The 19281-nt window shown below is 34.1% G+C and overlaps 1 protein-coding gene across 1 annotated transcript in view; it reads right to left on the bottom strand.

The window, feature by feature from the left end:
* Positions 1-1774: 1774 nt before the first annotated feature.
* PLPPR5 (phospholipid phosphatase related 5) overlaps positions 1775-19281 on the bottom strand; it is a 171641-nt gene continuing 154134 nt past the window's right edge. Inside the window, exon 6 of the mRNA XM_031967129.1 lies at positions 1775-4992. Coding sequence (XP_031822989.1) covers positions 4960-4992 — 33 coding nt within the window. The 3' untranslated portion in view covers positions 1775-4959. The remainder of the gene's footprint in view (positions 4993-19281) is intronic.

The following is a 19281-nucleotide window of genomic DNA, read 5'->3' on the forward strand; positions in this document are numbered from 1 at the left end:
GAACAAAACAAACTTCATTTAGTTTTAGTATTTTCTCTTTACTAAGGTAATTTTAGAAAGATTTCCATAAAAATGTAGAATGCCAGCCTTGAAGCTAGGAAAACTGGCTTGGAATCCTGACTCTAACTTTTAATGTCTGTGTGATACTAAACAAGATACTTTACTTCAATGTTCTTAGCAAATTCCTAGACAAAGGTGCCAACCTATATCCTACAGAGGGAGTTCCCTCATCTGTGATTTAAATTTTTTTCTCCCTCCCTCCTTTCCTCCCTTCTCTCTAAAATAGCAAGCAATCTAACATACTATATATACATATATAATAATTTTAAGCATATTTCCTTATTAGTCATATTGTGAAAGAAAAATCAAAATAAAAAGGAAAAACCACGAGAGAAAAAAATAAAAAATGGAAATAGCATACTTTGATCCACATTCAATCTTCATAGTTCTTTCTCTGGATTGGAATTGTCTTGGATCACTGTATTGCTAAGAAAAGCTAAGTCCTCATCATATAATTTTGCGGTTACTATATACAATGTTCTTATGATTCTGTTTACTTCATTTAGCATCAGTTCATGTACGTTTTTCCAGGCTTTTCTGAAATCAGCCTGCTCATCATTTCTTTCCATTACATTCAAATACCATAGCTTATTCAGTCATTCCCCAATTGATGGGCATCTACTCAATTCCAATTCCTTCACTACTACAAAAAGTTATAAATATTTTTGTACATGTGGGTCCGTTTCCCTCTTTTATGATCTCTTTGGGTTACAGACCAAGTAATGAGACTGCTGGATCAAAAGCTATGAACAGTTTGATAATCCTTTGAGCATAATTCCAAATTGCTCTCCAGAATGGCTAGATCAGTTCACAATTGCACCAACAATTCTGCCTCTATTGTTTTTATTAGCAACTACTGCAAGCAAAAACCTTTTAGGTTTAATTTTTTTGATCTGAAAAATAGGGATTATAATATTGATATCTATTAGATCTGTTCTCAGAAGCAAATAAGAATATATTTATAAAGTACTTAATAGATCTGAAAGCACCATAGAAGTTTTTGCTATTCAGATAGCATAGTAAGATCATGAGCTTGTGTTGAGCCACCCTTACTGTTTTTGTTTCCCCTTTCAAAACAACACCATCAAGAACAACCTTCACAAGGCAGTAAATTAATTTAAAGTGTATATACTTGGCAGTATACTAGACTGTATGGAGAATATGGTACTCCATGTAAATTAGATAATTAGGTATATAATCAAGTTAACTTTGATTTGGTGTGGAATGTTAATTTAACAAATGGTGCTCTAGGGGCATAAAATCAAGAATGTACATTTCTATATGATTTCCTCTAATGCAGGATGGGAAACGTTATTTATTCTAAGCATCCTATATCCATTCCATATTTCACTTTCCTCCCTTGGGGGCCTGGGTTAAAAATTCCTAGGTGGGGAATGGTTCCATAAAGACAACTTACTCCTTGGGGTGGGAAAAATTCTTGCTTCCCTTATCCACTAGCGTGAATTTCCAAAAAGCTCCTGAATAATGTAATGAAAAATTCCATTTATGGGAGTATTAACATTCATTTGGGGCACTCCAATGCAACCAACTTTTTCTCCCAAATAAAGAACTATACAGATACATGAAAAACAATTGAACTTTATTTTTTATTTATTTTAAAAATTTTATTTGAAAAATACAGTACACAGCAGAGCATCCTCCTCATTCTTCTTTATTCTACCCTCCCAGACCCACCCCCACCCCCACCTCCCACCCTACCCTCTGTCCCACTGCTGGTTCACAAAGAAAATTGGTAAATAACCCGAAATATTTGGCTGGGGTACATCCTGAGAAGAGAGAGGCCCAGTTAGAAGTTAAATAGACACAGTCTGTTGAAGAAGGTTCACCTCTCTTTTAACATAAAAGAGCCTTTTAAGTCATCTTAGAAATCAGAATAAACATGTGCAGCTTTCCTGCCATGCAAACAGGTATCACTGAAAATTTCAGGTAGATCAATTGATAGTGACCTGGGCCCCTAAATACCTAGAATAAAAAGGAGACATGTCTTCATCAGAAAGAGGTGTATTTGCTTATTCTCTCTATAGTATATATACATTTTTACATATTCATGTCCTAATTCTTTTTCCCCATTATTTTGAGTAGCAGTATCAAAGTTAAGGGCTCTCTCCTGGCATATATAATACATATATATCATATATGTATATATGTAAATATGGATATATAAGCACATATATACTCATACATATATGCTATATATATATATTTTTTTTTTCCCATGTGGTGGGATCAGTGAGTCCTATATTGTAAAAAGTTAACCCAAGAATCTTTGACTTTTGAATACTGTAGCTGACTTGACTTTACTCAGATTTAACTAGATCAGATTTTTAACAGAATTGTGCTTTTGTACATATTTGACATTGCAAAATTTAAGACATAATTCAATGTGTCTTGACATGATAACATGAAAAATGAGTGATTTCAAAAGAATGCACCAATGCAGAATGCAATCTATGATTTAGTAGATCACAGGATTGTAGATTTAGAGTTTAAAGGAATTTTGGGGATCATCTCAATGCCAACTAAGACATTTTACCAATGAGGAAACTGAGGCTTTAAAAAGAGTTATTTGCCCATGGTTACATGGGAAAAAAATGCTAGAACTGGAATCTGAATCGAGTTCTCTGACTCAGATACAATAATCTTTTCCCCTGAGTGCTAGAGAGTTGCATACAGAGACTAAGTGACTTACCTAGTATCATATCACTAGCTAAGTTTCAGAAATGGGATTCAAATCCAGGTTTTCCAGTTGAAGCCCAATATGTAATAACTGCTGCACAAAGTTTTTATTTAATGGATAATGTTGATCCTTCTCATACACTGCTAAAGCAGTTACTGTCAAGTGGAAACAGATGGACAAAAGGTTTGGTCCTTGGAAAGTAGATGCCACAATAGAAATGACCTGACTTAATCTTGTTGATACTTATTATGGCTAAGAAAGTATTCTGCTTCCTTTACTCCTCCAAGATTGCTGGGGAAAGGCTTAGATTTTAATCCCAGCTGCATTATTTGTTAATTATATGTTCTATGAAAAGTCACTTTAAAATTCTCTGAGCCTCAGTAGATATTTATAGAGATAGTAATATCTACCTTATTTAACTCATAAGCTATTGTGGGATCAACTGAGTTAATCCTATGATGGATTTATAGATAGAAATAACTTTAGAAGTGATCTAGTCCAACCCCCACACTTATATGGTTGAGGAAAATGACCCAGACAGGCTATTACTGCCCAAGTTCATCCATTTAGCACTTTGCAATTTTAACCAACCCCACAATTATAAGAGACAGTTTTGCAAAATGTGTTACTGTTGCTCTTGGATTCAAATATTTAAGTTCTAACATAAAAATACAGTCATATTATCGAAACATCATACTATTATTGAATTCTTAGATGAAAACAGAAATTAGTCAGACACAATGAAACTTCACTTCCAGCAACGATCAGGGAAAGTCACAGACTTTGTCTCTCATTGAAAAAAAAAAAGTCTTTATATCTATTTGGAGAAATTTCAGAGGGAATCAAGTCTTTTCTTATCATGTTGTCAAGATCAAATGCCTGTCTTACAGTAAATTCTTGCTAGTCATGTAGGGCAAAGATATTTCATGAGTATCTACAATGCCAAATTTCAAATTCTTTGCCAGACAAACAAATGAAGAGTGAATTTTCTTATAGGATATTCTATCTTCATTGAACAAAACTTCCTTCCAGATGTAGAACTCTGTGAAAACTTTCCTGATACCCCAATTGCCAGGGCTTTCTTCCTCCTCAAATCATGCTATTTTTACTTCTCTGTATATATGACACATCCCTAAGTAGCCTGTAAGTTCTTTGAGAGAAGGGATTGTTTCATTTTTCTTTGCATCTCCAGCACTAAACACAGTGCTCTGAACATAGGAAGTGCTTAATAAATGCTTCTTAATTTAATAGAATGGAATTTTACCCAGCCTGAATATGATCATCTTCTTTCTCAGTCTTGTCACCCTCTTGCTCAAAACATAAGATATATGTCAAGATAAAATGATAACCACCATTCATATAACTTCAATGATGTACAATTGTGTACCTATTTTCCATTTAAATTACACAGGAACGTTGAATGGTCAATGTACAGGATGGGGCCTTTAACCTACTCTGAGATACTGCTACCCACACAGTATTGGCCAGTAAAAGTCATCACTGTTTTATATTCTTATTTCAACTATCCTACATACAATCTGCATCCAAACAAGCCCTACAGTTCAACATTTCAACCACAATTATCAGGAAAAATCCAAATAAATATATTTTAATTATGATACATTACTCATTACAGTAAAAAATGGGCATTTTCCCTTCAAAAGCAGGAGCACCAGTCTGAGAATGTTCAGGAGGAATTGTATTTTAAGTGACGTGTACTATAATATAATGTGCAAATGTTATTTGAATATATAACATACTTTAAAAAAGAAATTTTACACACAGAAATGTTTCAATTAAAATGACTGTGCTGAATAAAAGGAGGGGAAGACACAAAACTCCCTAAACTTTTTGACTCTGAAAGCCTGTTGTAAACTAAATATGGCATACTGCTGAGTTAGATAACACAAATTATTGAAAAGCTCAACTAAGCCCATATAATGGGTTTTTTCATACAAATCTGGTGAGCATATAGTTTGCTTTTCATAGTTGAGATGGTTTTATGGGACCATAACATGAAATCTGAATACTTAAGGAGCATCTTTTCAAAATAAAGGTGACATAGATTTCAATATTGTATGAATGATCAGCAACCAGACATTTTTATAAACTGATCCTGCTATCAAAAAGACTTTGGGACTCATGAATGGACTGTGAAAAGGGATGATGTCCAGTGCAGTGAAAAAGCGTCCAGTTCGACATCATGTGACTTCTGCGAAGGCCGTGATGTGGTTCTGTGAACACAAGAGAAAATTCAGAGTCAGAATCATGGGAACATTGGCTTTTTTGGCATTTGGTTTTAGAACTTTTAAAATGCTCAGACATGAGTAGACAGTATAATATAAAAGGGGTCATAGTTTATAAATCATAGATCATTTACTGTTAAGATATCAACACATAGAATTGGATCCTATGGAATTTTAGTATCAGTGATATATGTTAAAAAAAACAATTTATTTTTACTTGTTAAAATAAAGTAGTATTCCATACCAATACCATTTATAGTTAACATTGCATTCTAGAGGAATGAAAATGGCACTGCCAGACAACTTCTGATACTGGTTTTCAGTGTTAATAGAATTTTAATGTTGTTCTATGTTGGATTTTAAGATTAATTGCTCCCTGTGAGACAGATGGCAAGGAGTGAAGTGGGGAAATGCTGGGATTGAAATGATGTTTGCTAACTGACAAAAAACTACTCCACACTTTGTTTTGATGCATAATTCAGAGTCAGACTTTTTGTTTGCAAAGCTTTAGTTGTTTACATCTCATGTGAAATTCTTTAGAGTCTTTATAGGTTTTTCTAATTATTAAAATTATTTCCCCATAGATTCACATATGTCAAAGCTAGATCATACTTCTTAGAATATTAAAATAAAATCTTGTTAGAATATATTTGGCAATGAAATTAATAGAATCCAATTATTAGCTCTTTCCTTCTCCCTAGCAATATATATATAAAAGTTTTGGACTTTTTTTCCCTTTATGTATAGAGCACCAGTTGCTATCTGTTGTAAAGGCTAACTTACGATGTTCCCTCTAATGACTTGAATTATTTTTACCCTTTGAATTAAATGCTCATTCCATAAACAGGAAAATGCTTTTAGTCACTAAAATGTTAAGAGAAAACCAGTAAACTTATCCTTCTTTACAAGGTACAAAGAGAGGAGGTTTATATACACATTTAATTTAATATATATTAAATATATACATATTTAATTAAAATAATTTAATTTAAATATGTACATATTTAATCAGAAATTTACAGTCCCTATTGGATAAACTTGTTATTTGTTCCCTGCAACTCTGGAAACAATGGAATTTTGGAGAAAATAAATGTTGGTCCTCCAAATAATTTTCATATCATATCTTTGCAATTATAAAAAATAAGTATTTCATCAAAGCAGAATGAGAAGAATGATGTCTTCCATTTGAGTCATTTGAAGAAAAAGAAAAGAAAAGCATTTAAACACATTAAAGACACTGAAAATTTTTAACATACTGTTTTTGTAAAAAAAATGAGCAGGGTGAAGGGGAGAATGGGAGTTCTAGATCTATGATTTTCTTGCTTCAGAAAATTCCTTGTGTAAAAACTTCCTGCATCAATATAAATTGATAATTTAGGATTAGAAGATTGTCTGGTACATTGATATGTTAAATATGTAGCTTATGGTCACAACAAACTGATGGATATTAGACTAAAATTGTGGTTTTATTGGCATAGGAAACTCCCAATGAGGAAATTCCTCTACCAGTGCAAATTAGCAACTGCTTCTTCAACTTTAATGGAATGGAAAAGCATTTAATAAATACTTTTTCATGTCAAGCACTGTACTAAGTGCCAGGTTATAAAGAGTAAGATAAGATAGTCCCTATTTTCAAGGGATTGTCATTATAATGGTGAGAAACAACACAGTCACCCAAAAGAAAGCTCAGTTGATGGTCTAAGGAAAAGGCTCACTAGTCTTTAAAGGGCTATGGCAAGGTCAAGGATCTCAGTATGCACAGCTGAGAAGAAGAGACCCTTTTGGGATCTTAGCAAGAAAGTTTTAGAGATATGGCCTGGGACATTATGATTTGTCACATAGTCAGTATGTGCTATAGTTCAGACATAACCTGTAATGTGCAACTATCAAAACATCTTTTCTTTATTATCCAATCTTTGTAATTTACTTAAACTCAAAGAGAAGAAACTTATTTTTCTACTTTTCAGTAGAGAATCCAGTCCATGATTGAGAAGATATAGTCAACTTTCCTGGTTCTATCATAAACTCCTGACATAAATGTGATGATTGATTTTTTTGTGTAAGTGCTATTGTTAATAATTTATGACAAAAAAGCTGAGAAAAGTAACTAGATATCTGCAAGGTTCTCTGAGTTCTTTCAAGAAAAAGATACATGTAGCTTCATAAAGAACTAGTCAATTAAAATAGTAGCATATCCCATGAATGTGTGAAAGACCTGATAGATTAATTGAACACGAAAAACTTCATATTGACTCTATCTGGCCCAAATTATCATCAAATTGGAACTATCACCTACAAGTTATGTTTGGAATCAAAATACAACCTGTCTGGTTAGGCAGTGTGTGATAATGAATCACAAGCATTTGGGAGTAGTTGGGTAGTTATAAAGGATATCAGAGAAGAGATCATGGACAGGAGGGGAGATTGGAAAATAGAGCAGAGCACAAATGAGTGCTGCTTCATAGCACCACCTCCTCAGGATCAGCATTTTCATCAGTGACCTAGGTAATGAAGTATTGAGTATGCTCATTAAGTTTGCTGCCGATGATGACATGCTGGCATGGACAACCAGCACCCTGGAAGACAGAATTAGAATTCCAAATGACCTTAATAAATCAAAAAAGTGATCAAAACCAAACCAAACCAAACCAAACCAAATTCCAAAAAGACAAGTGTGGACAGCATAGCAGGAGAAGGGCAATAAATTGCATTCATCTAGAAAAGGGATGATGAGTTCTTTATAACTATGACAGATAAAGATTTTGAGGTTTCAATGGGTAAAGTGACAAGTCTGTGGAATAACAATGCGGTTTAAAAAACAAAAACCTTAAGGATCATACTGTTATGTTTTTGCCTACATCTACTGATGTATCATTATTATAACTATAGGATGGAGAGAGATAAAAACAGTAATTGTGACATTTTAAAAACCTTAGTATTTTTTAAAAAACAAATGGAAAGTATGTGTTCTGGATATAAATTAAGTGAAACTCCTTGGTTTTTTATTTGTTTCTCCAGACAGTCTGCACATCACAGATCCTAGATTCCCTTTGGGAAAAATAATCTTAGGGTTAAGATCAAAATCTCAGCTAACCAATCCTATATACTGAGATTATTTCTCAGATGATTTTCCTTCCATAATTGCTAGTAGAAGTATTATATTTGGGACATATTTTTTAAAAAGAAAGTTCATAACTTGGAAAAACCAAAAGCTAACAAAATAAAGTTTATGAAACCAGATGAATGGAAGTGGGGTGATTCCTTTTGGAAGAGATTAGGAAAAGGGGAATTTTAATGTCAGTCAAGCACATAAAGGTTTCTTACAGAAAACATGAGAATTTTTCCCCTTTCAGTGAATTCTTAGTGGAAATTCCAGACTTGTAATCAGTCAATAATCAATTAGTAAACACAGAATCAAAACATTTTAGAGAGCTGGAAGGACTTCTGTAGATTAACTTAGAGTTACTATATTTTCCTTTTCTTTCCACAATTAACTCTATTTTGGAATATCGCTGTATTTTTGGTACAAATGAGAAATTATACCTAAATACCTATTTTTCTTTTCTTTCTTCTATTCTTTTGCAGAGTCAACCAAAAGAAAAATAATTTGCCTTGTCTCAGAGTTATGATTGCCAGATGAGAAAGTCTCTCTCTTTCTCTGAAACCTAACACATTATTTCTAAAACCAATGAATTGACAATTAGCTGTAAAGCAGCATATTTATATATTTTTCTGAATTCCATAAGTACTGATGGGGAAAAAGATCATATTCAGAAGTCCACTTGACCTAGAGAGATACACATGTTTATATGTCTTCAGGCCTAGCCTTTTGGCTTAATGTATGAGATAACATCTTTTACTGACATTATAAAATGTAAAAAAAAAGGCTTTCCTTGACAAAATAATCTTAATTTTACAGATAAGGAAAGTAAGGCCCAGATATTAAATGACTTGTCTATGGTCACACAACTAGTAAGCATCAAAGCTGAGATTTAGACAAATTCATCCTGATCCCAAGCCCACTTTTCATACAGTACATTGTCTTTAAAAGTAAAATTAATTCTCAGTTGTCTTGGGATAGTTTATTTGGGTTTTTCACACAACAGAGTATGGGAGGAATAACTAGAAACTCCTCAAAGTCCTTGTCATATATCAAATGCTGTTATTTTAAGTTACACATAATAATCTATTTGTTTGTTTGTTTGTTTTAACAAATGAATGAAATGACAAATTTGAAATATTTTTGCTTTATGGCAATTGTGCAGAAAGAAAAAAAAGTATGAACAATGACATGCCTATCAGCAGTTTTCTCAAACAAATCAATGCCAAAATTTCATTTGGTCTTTTCAGATCACCTTTCCTAAAAAAATATCCTCTAGGTAGTATCAACTGGGAAAATTTGTGTAAGCTGCCTTACAGTAGACTTCCCTTTTCAGCAAGCCATAATACAGGACACAATGAATGCAATTGTAAACCTTGTGAAAATGCAAACAAATATGAGGCACAACAAAAACTCATGCAGAAATGTTTAAATCAGACACACAAAAGGTAAATGGTGACACCATTTTCGACAGTTAAAAAAGAAGACCAATTATTATTCCATTTAGGCAATTATACATGCTGGAGAAGAAAGAGTATGAACTGAATGAAAAGAACCATAGAATATTTTAAATGAACCATTCTTTGGGAGTAATTCATCCAAATCCACAGCAAATAGGGAAGCAAAATGCTAAGGCCTAATCCTTGAGTGCAGGGATCCTGAGGGTGGAAATGGCCACTTTCTTTGTTAAAAATAGCGTTAGCATGTAGAATTGCTCATTGCAAATCCTCTAATGTGTCAATCTTCTAAAAATGCTAGATTGTGCATGAAAATTCCTTTTCCTTATTTATATTCTGTATTGCCTTTTCCTGAACTTACACACTCTCTCTAGTTTTTAAAATCATATTTAAAAACCACAAAACTGACATTAATTATGCCATGAAAATTTGGCTATGCTTTTTTATCTGACAAGATCTGCCTCTCACTCATTTCATTTTTTAAAAATAGAAAAATGAAAAGAAGAGTCACTAGGAAAGTGATTAGAATTAAAGCATAAGGGGAAAATATTTTAAAAGGTATAATTAAAGGCAATCAGAAATGAAAAATACTATGTTGAAGAAATGCTTACTTCGACCCTTTGAGTAGTTAAACACCAGGGGAAAATGAAATAAAATTGTGTGGCTAAAAGTAGAAGGAGAAAATGTTTCTGTCACTCCATTTCCTGGACACACTTTTACTATGATCTAAACCTGCACAGAAGGATGTGATTTCCTTTTTTTTGCCTTAGCTTTATAACTCAATCCACACACTTAGTGCGCTCTAGCGCACATACGTTTATTGCCTTAATTGAAGATGTTCAAATTGGTTTATTCCAGTGATCCAGCTGAAGAATCTAGCCAGACAGTCTTTAAAAGAATTTCCCTGTGATGTTTCTTCTTGAAAATTGTCAGTATCTTGGGTCCGGGATACCTACAATATTTTATGAGTCATTACATTATACTTAAATATTAACTCATTATTTGCATCAGATGAAACCAGATTTCTATATCATAGTCATGTGAGAAAAAAGATTTATCTTGGCTAGTTTTCCATCTGCCTCCATTACTGCTGTCAGAAATCAATTCCACTTTTAAGCTGAAAAAAAAAAAAGTAGATGGCATGGATATACTTACAATTAATTACACATCGTATTGATATTATTTACAGCATCCCTGATTGATACATTAAAAGATCACTCCTCAGAAACACCCGATATTTATCTATGGCATCATCTTTATAATATTATAACAACTGAAACTGCTCCTAGACTCACAACCCTAAACTTTAGGTGCACTTGTTACCCTTCATCACAGATGATGTATTCCTTGTGGAAACTTAAAAGATTCTGAATATGATAAGAGGTTTAAAAAACCTTTAATAATATTTTCTTGTTATAACTGAATTCTTCATGGGGAAGCAATCAGACCCAGGGCTTCTGCTAAATCTTTCTGGCAGATTAAGTAGTCAGAGCATATGAAATAGAGCCATTCAAGATCATCACACTTCTCAATATACCTGTTATATTTTATTAATTCAACAAACATTCCATGCCCCGTAGCATAACCAGGGATCAGATTTTGTCATGATATGGAATTGTATTAAATGGCTATCAACCACAGAATAATGTTGCAATTAAATGGAACATTCTTGAAAGAGCAGATGATTTGGAAGATTTGGTTTCATTGTGTTCTCAAAGACAACACAAAAATATTTCTGCTCAACTACAATAAGAATCATCACTTTATGAAATATTTTGTCATCTAGAATACTTGCCAGGGACGTAAGTGTAAAGGAAAACTATGACTAATAAGATGACTATGACTATAATAGTAATTTATGCAGAAAAGAAGACAAAACACAGGTAACAGACCCTGTTCTCAGAGACATTACATTCTAACTATAAGATAAATAATAGATTAAAAGAAATTTTTATCAGGCCAACATCTTTCTCTTAGAGATCCTTAAATATAACAAGAAGACACATTATTTTATTAGATATTTGGTGATATTATTTTGCAGTGCTTATAAAAAGCATAAGCCAAAAGAGTTTGATTAATTTAATATGGGGTATAGAGACTGATAAAGAGGGCAATTCTATGCAGAACTTGATCGGATTCTCCAAAACAAGTCAACATAGTTTAATGTGTAAATACTTAAATTCGAAACAGACATTTTGTTGGACAATATGATTTAAACCTATGGAAATGTGCAGAGTCCAATCCTATTATCAAGTCTGAAGTCAGGAAGTAGCAGGAAGAATGAGGATTCCACCCTAAAAAGCAATTATGGTGACAAGGTTTGTAACTATTTTTGATGAAAAATTTAGAACTGCCTAGAAACTTTGAAGTTCAAACACAGGAGTTAAGAAAAACATAAAAAAAGTAAATAATAAATGAAAAATCAAAAGCTTTTGGTGATCCCTTTGTTTACTGATCCTAGTATTCAAGGGCCTTATAAACCAGTTTCTACCTGCCTTTCTATGCTTTATCTATGCTACTCCCCAATTGGTAGTTTGTTTCATAATGACTGGATTATTATCTACATTCACAGTTTTATGGCCCTTTATTATTGTACCTTTTCTTCTCTCGTACATGGAAGAGAGTCATTTCTCTCTCATTTTCAGTGTTTTGAATTCTCTCCTTTTTTTTTTCAAGAATTAACTGATTTTTCACCTTTTCTACTGAGAATTCCTTAATACACTTTCCCTAATCCTAAATTCCTAAATCTTAAATTTCCTCAAATTTCTCACAACTCTTTACAAGATTTCTCTATTGTACTTACCGTTCTTATTGTTGTATTATAGTTCTTTGTGTATATGCTTTTCCCTTTCAGGACAGTACGTTTCTCCAGAGTTTAGATTTATATGATTTTTAGCACTCATCATGATTTTTAACACATAATAAAAACTTAATAAATGGTCAGCTAATGGTTAGATCTTTTATCAGAAGACTTCAGTTCAAATCCAAACATCCTATATGACCTCAGGTAAGTCACTTAACCCTGCTTGCCTCAGTTTCCTCATCTGTAAAAGGAGTTGGACAAGGAAGTGGCAAATCATTTCAGTATCTTTGCCAAGAAAACTCCAAATGGGGTCATGAAGACTTGTAAATGATTGAAATGACTGACCAACAAAAAATGAACTGAAGCTAAAATTTTTTGTTTGCTCCCCCAATACCTGTGTGTGTATTGCCATAGTATCTTTCAGGAAAAAGAAAGAAGATTGAAGGAACACTGTGACACACACTTCCTTAAGGGGTGTATTGATTGGGAAAGAAAAGAGCATTTGGTATTTTTTAAAAAAGTAATTATTGTAATAACCTGGAATGGAGTTAGAGGTTAATTGTGAAATGCTAAGAATTCTGAGAGATTATAATAAAACCAAGGAAAGCAGGGTGATTTGCCCCAAATCAGGATGATGGTTTCAAAGGAACGTTGCCTTCAAATGGCCAATTCCTATCACCAGGCAATTCTTTTTTCCTCTTTCAGAGTGACTACGGACAACAGCAGAAGTTTTCTGGCTCAAACTACAGTCCTGGGAGACCCACCCAAGATTGGAAACCACTTCCATACCTCTTTTTCTCTCACCCTCAGAAAAGATATAAAAGCTAAGTAAAACTCAACTGCTTTCCAGTAGTTTAGAAAGAGCCTTCCTAATACAAATAGCTATAAGGACTTCTGATTTACAACTATTGCTTTCATATTACTGGGATTAGGGACTGGGAAACCTGAGTTAAACATTTTGGTCCTTCCCTTGTCCCCGGGAAGTCTGATTTTTTTTTCCTTTTTCTTTTCTGAGTTGTAGACAGTGTCAAATTGTAAAATTTGGGTTAACTATTTGGTTATAGGCTGTAATATTCAATACTATACATATATTTTATGCATGTTTGAGTTTCTAAACATTTTCCGTGTCATCTGTGGGCCTTTGAGTGTAATCTGTGACTTTCACAAAACTCCCTCCCCCAATTTTCTTAATTTATCGCGCTGACTTAGGATATATTAAAACCACAATGGGGAAAGTTACGATGTAGAAGGGATAATTGTAAAGGAAGTCTTCTCATTGTCTGAGTCACGGCAGCCTTCTGGGGCTCCTAGGATAGGCTGGAGATGGGTTCCATAATTGAAGAACGAATCCTGGGTTGATCTCCCTGATGGATGCTTCAGGTAAATAGAGGAAAGCGCCTGCCAATGAGAGTAAGTTTCTGCTCCTACTTAATCTTTCGATGTCTTTCGTTACTTTGCACAAAGCTCTGAATACAGCAGGTTCATCAAACTTTGGTTGAAGGGGAAACCTTGAGCATGAACTTTGGCTAACAAGGCAGCAGTGCCACCTAGTGGTAGCTAGTTGCACGCAAAGCATTCTGCACCCAACAGCCTGCAGGGGGAGTGATTGGCAGCAACAATCCAATTAGTTTTATTTCCCAGGGTCCCAGGTTGCAATAGAAGAGGGGACTTGTGCAAATTTCTGCTTGCTCGCTTAAAGCCACAGAACCGGAAATTCATGCGTCAATAACAGACAAGGATACAAAGTTCATTTTGCATTATCCATGGATGCCAGAGGAGATGTGCTAGCGGAGAGAAGTACAAGGGGCAGACCTTGTCCTCAAGGAACTTACATTCTACTGGACAAGTGGATGACGATGAGAATTTTTTGTTAAGGAGGGGACTCCTTCCAGAAACACAAACCCAGATTTATCTATGGCTTATAAGATACGTCTAAGGGTAGATAAGAAAAGTATGCTGAGGGGGCAGCTAGGTGGCAAAACGGGGTAGAGCACCAGCCCTGAAGTCAGGAGGACCCGAGTTCAAATCTGGTCTCAGACACGTAACACTTCCTTGCTGTGTGATCCTGGGCAAGTCACTTAACCCCAATTGCCTCAGCAAAAAAAAAAAAAAAAAAAAAAAAAAAAAAAGTATGCTGGAGTCAACTAAAAGGTTAATTAAGTTAATTCTCAATGTGAACATTTATACCTTGGAAATCAGCAAATGCTACGTACAAATCAAGACTCAATTTTTTTTTTATTTTGTTGATTCTTCAGACTTTAAAAAGTGGTCAACAAAGTGTTAATAACACAATTTAACTATAAAAGTATGTGATGAGATTCCTCCTTCCTCCAAGCCCCCAGCTGATTGTTAATTCCTGCTTAACTAGTATCTCCTGCCTAAGGGTCAGCTGATTTAACCAGGGCCACAAAATTGTTAAGTATTAGAGGCAGGATTTTAATCCCATTTCAAGAAATAGTTTGAATATTGGTGTTGAAGACTTCTAGCAATAAGAAAATGCATTATCTCCTAAGGTACTTTGTACAATGCTAATGGGTTAGGATGATTTCCCTCTAATGTGGGAGAACTCAATCCAACTCTTGTAATGGTATCCTCAACTCTGGATTTCTCTACTGTCAGATTGTCCAAATACTGACATTTTTTTTAGCTATTTAAAGCCCCCAGAGACATGGCTAGCTGGTTAAGTTGGCCAATCAGCTCTTCCCATCTTGACTTAATTACATTCACACTTTGTAAAGATATCAGCCATCTATGAATTTGAACTCATTATATTAATTGAGGTGGTAGGGTACAACCCTCTCCCTTATTCTTTCAAGTCTAAATCTGCCTTGCAAATTTCTTGCATAATTCCTAGTTCTGATCTTTGTGGATAAGCAACATAAAACTAATCTTTCTTCCTTAAGACCATGCTTCAAATAATTGAAGACAGAAAACAGGAAGGTTGGTGCCACTTGGGAACATAAGATCATAGCTTTAAAATTGGGGGGGGGGGAAACCTAATGAGTCATCTAGACCTCAATTTTTTAAATTAAAACAATAAACTTAAACTTAAATCCAATAAAAAAAAATATAACTGAATGTGGGGGGTGTGAAACTATGATTTATTATCAGTAAATATTTGATTTCTATGCTTATTTTATATATCTATATACCCTGAGTCATGTAATAATTTCTTGGGAGAAAAGGGGTAGAAAGTGGAAAGATGCCCCATCATTTCCAGATGATGAAAGAGAACCCTAAAGAGGCAACACTTTGTAATGGATAGCACCTGGACTTAGAGTTGGCAAGACCTGAGTTAAAATTCTGCCTCAGATATATATTAACTATATTTACCCTCTCTGACTTCTCTTTCCTCACCTGTAAAATGACAGTTGGATCTGAAGGGCCTCTAACAGTTTCTTTGAGATCTAAACCTTATGATTTGTCCAAGATTATATTTCTCATCTCTCTCCCTTTTTTTTTTTCAATAAACATTCTCAGGGCCCTTAAACTATATTTATAAAACACGTATTAGAAGCCCTTAATTATCGAGCTTGTTCTCCTTTTTGCACTCTCTATCTTTCCCATGTCCTTCTTAATATGTTATACTCAGAAATAATAAGATGTGATTTGACCAGGTCAGAATTTATTGGATCACATACATCCTTAATCTTGGACAATGTATTCTTTTACAGCAGCTTTACTTTTTTCTGACAGAAGGCTGTTTCTGTGTGTGTGTATGTATTGTATGTATGTGTGAGGGAAGCTGCAGAATGGGTCAAGCAATTGTTGACATAGTGTTTGCTGTCCAACAACAACAGGAGAAATGGCAGGAGCAGAACACAGCTCTGTACACAATTTGTCAATCTGACCAAGTTTTTTCATACTGCCAGTCATGAGGGCTTCATGGAAGATCATAGCAAAATTTATTTTTCTGGAGAAGTTAATCAGTATTATTTGCCAGTCCCATGATGGCATGCTTGCATGGTTCTGGATAATAGACAATGCTCACCTACTTTCCCAGTCACCAGTAGAATGAAGCAGGACTATGTGATTGCTCCCATGATTTTTAGCATAATATTTCAGTAATGCTTTCAATGCCTTCAACAGGGATGAAAATGGCATCAGGTCAGCTACCACAATAATAATAAACTATTTAATTTAAAAAGTCTTTAAGCCAGGACTAAAGTAAAGGAAAAGTTAGTATAGGACTTTTTGTTCACAGATGATTGTGCACTCAATGTGATTTCTGAAGTTGAGATCCAACAGAATATGGATTGATTCTCTGCCTCTTGTGTTAATTTTGGACTGCCAATTAATACCAAGAAAACAGAGGTACTCTACCAGCCAGCATTGCACCATCCATATGTAGGACCATCAGCTACAGCAGATGGAGAAATTTTGAATGCCGCAGTTCAATTCACTTACCTTTGCAGCATGCTTTCTAAGAACATACGCATAAATGATGAGGTTCACACATACACACACATTCAGAGTTAGCTCAGTGTATAGGAGGCTTCAAATGAAAGTGTGAGAGAAAAAAGGTATTAGACTATCTATTAAACTGATGGTCTACAAAGCCACTGTGCTGGCCTCACTGTTGTATACCTGTGACAGTATACTAATGTCATGCTAGGGAACTGAATCATTTCCATTTGAATTAGGAAGATCCTGAAGATCACCTGGCAAGATAAGATTTTGGACACTGAGGTCTTTTTTTTTGAGCTGAAATACCTACTATTCCAATTCTATTGCAGAGTGTAACTCCAAATGGGTTGGCCATATTGTTCAAATGACAAATAGGAACTTGCCCAACAGACTGTTTTTACAGAAAACTCACACAAGGCAAGTACTCACATGAAAGTCAGAAGTGATACAAGGACATTCCCAATGTCTGAAGAACTTTGGAATCAATTGGGAGACATTAGAGATACCGACATGGGTCTGCCCAGCATGGTATTTCTCTCAGCAAACTCAGGAAACTCAGCAAACAAAACAAAATTGCAGTAGCTCAGAAGAGACATGAAACATCCAAATTTAGGGAGAGCTCCTTTCCAAATGTGCATATGAATTATTTGCATATAACCTATCATAGGACCTTCCTAGTTTGTATTGGTTTGATCAGTCATAGTCGTATCTTTAACCTGACATAGTGATGTCATTTTGATCCTCTTTGAACACGAAGGACGATAGCCATCAGCATTTTCCATATTCTTGGCATTTTTTATTACTGTCATTTCTTACTGAGCAACAAAATCCCATCATATTCATGCATTATGATTTCCTCAGTCTCCAATCATACATTACAATTTGCTTAGCCATTCTCCAATCAATGAGCATTTTCCTCTAATTATTTGCTGCCTTAAAATTGTTGCTATGGATATTTTGGTGTTTATAGGAATTTTCTTTCTGTCTTTAACCTCTGGAGAATATGCTCAGAAGTAGGATCTATGGGTAAAAAAGTATGAACTTATGGATTTTTGTCCCTTTTCTAAAACATAAGTCAAAATTGGTTGTTATCAGTGAGTAGAGTTTCATTATAATCCAGGCAGCTAGCTTACTCAAATGCTTGTGGGAAATAACTGTATAGATTTAAAACTCTCTATATCAAATGAGTTAGACTGAGTGTCTAAAATTGATTTAGATTGAGTAACTATTTTTGCCTCTGTAATGAAGCTACTAAAATGCTTTCTAAATAAAATTCTCATTTTCAAAGGGTCATTAAATATAATTTTATAGTATAAAATCTCAGAATTCAGAAGTACCATATAATTTTAAATATTAAACCTTTAATTCTCTTTTATTTTTATGATTATTGATGATGATTACTGAATGTGGTTATTGTTGTGAAATTTGAGAAATTTAAATCTCATTAAAAATAACTTGACTGCTTCTCCCAGAATAGTTTTGAAGTTTTGACATTTCTTTTTTGAATGAGCTGCTACATCATCCTTTAAAGTTTCAGAAATTCTACCTGAGAGCTGATGTTTACTGATCAGATTTTTTATTTTGGTTACAATTTATTAAAAATATATTCTCTCAAGAATTTTTCCACTGAATTGCTGCTCCTCCCCTACCATTGTATTAGTATGCTTGTCTTTAAAAATCCACTTCAACACTATTTCCTTCTTTTGTCCCCTTGTCAAATATTGGATTTCCAAAAATTGGATAATAATTAGATTATTTTGCCTTGGACTTCTTTTATTAGAGATTTGGAATGCTTTTTCATATTTTTGAAGAATTATTCCGTTTTTCATATTCTTTGATTATTTATTTGCTGGGGGAAGACAAGCTTTTGATATTCCCATAGGATTCCCTTGATGTGTTATTTTATAGATAAAAGAGAGCAGGATATATAGGTCAGCAGTTACTGATGCATTCTTGATTATCTTTGTTGTTGTTGTTGATAATTCTACTATTTTTGCTTCTTCTTTTGAGCTGTCTTAAAAAATAAATCCCTGAAAATGTCTCCTTCAGGATTCTCTAGTCATTCTTTTGGATTCAGGCAATCTTACCAAATTTGTTATTCTGAGTGCTATTTCTACATTCAGATTAAAGCTAGTAAATACTGAGATACATACTGACATAGTTTAGTGAGTCTACTCATACAACAAATATTCATGTATCTTCCAATATTTTCATGTTAACTGTCTGGTCTATGCTCAGGAACTCTGCAAGGCAAACTGACCCATGAAATGGAATAAAACCAATTATCTCATTGCTTTATTCACTTCTCTGAGAAAACACAGGTAAATATCTATTCATTTAGCTGCTACACATAATCACAGTATTTCAAAGTCTTTTGTATTTTAGATGTTAACTAATCCAATAAACTTCCTATAACATACTCAGGCTTCTTAAACACATCAAGTCAGAATGGCCTTCCTTCCTACTTAGCCAGCTCATCGTACTTTTTGACAGCTTTAATTGCTAATGAT

The sequence above is a fragment of the Sarcophilus harrisii genome, chromosome 4, assembly GCF_902635505.1.
Source record: "Sarcophilus harrisii chromosome 4, mSarHar1.11, whole genome shotgun sequence".
NCBI classification, from domain to species: Eukaryota; Metazoa; Chordata; class Mammalia; order Dasyuromorphia; family Dasyuridae; genus Sarcophilus; species Sarcophilus harrisii.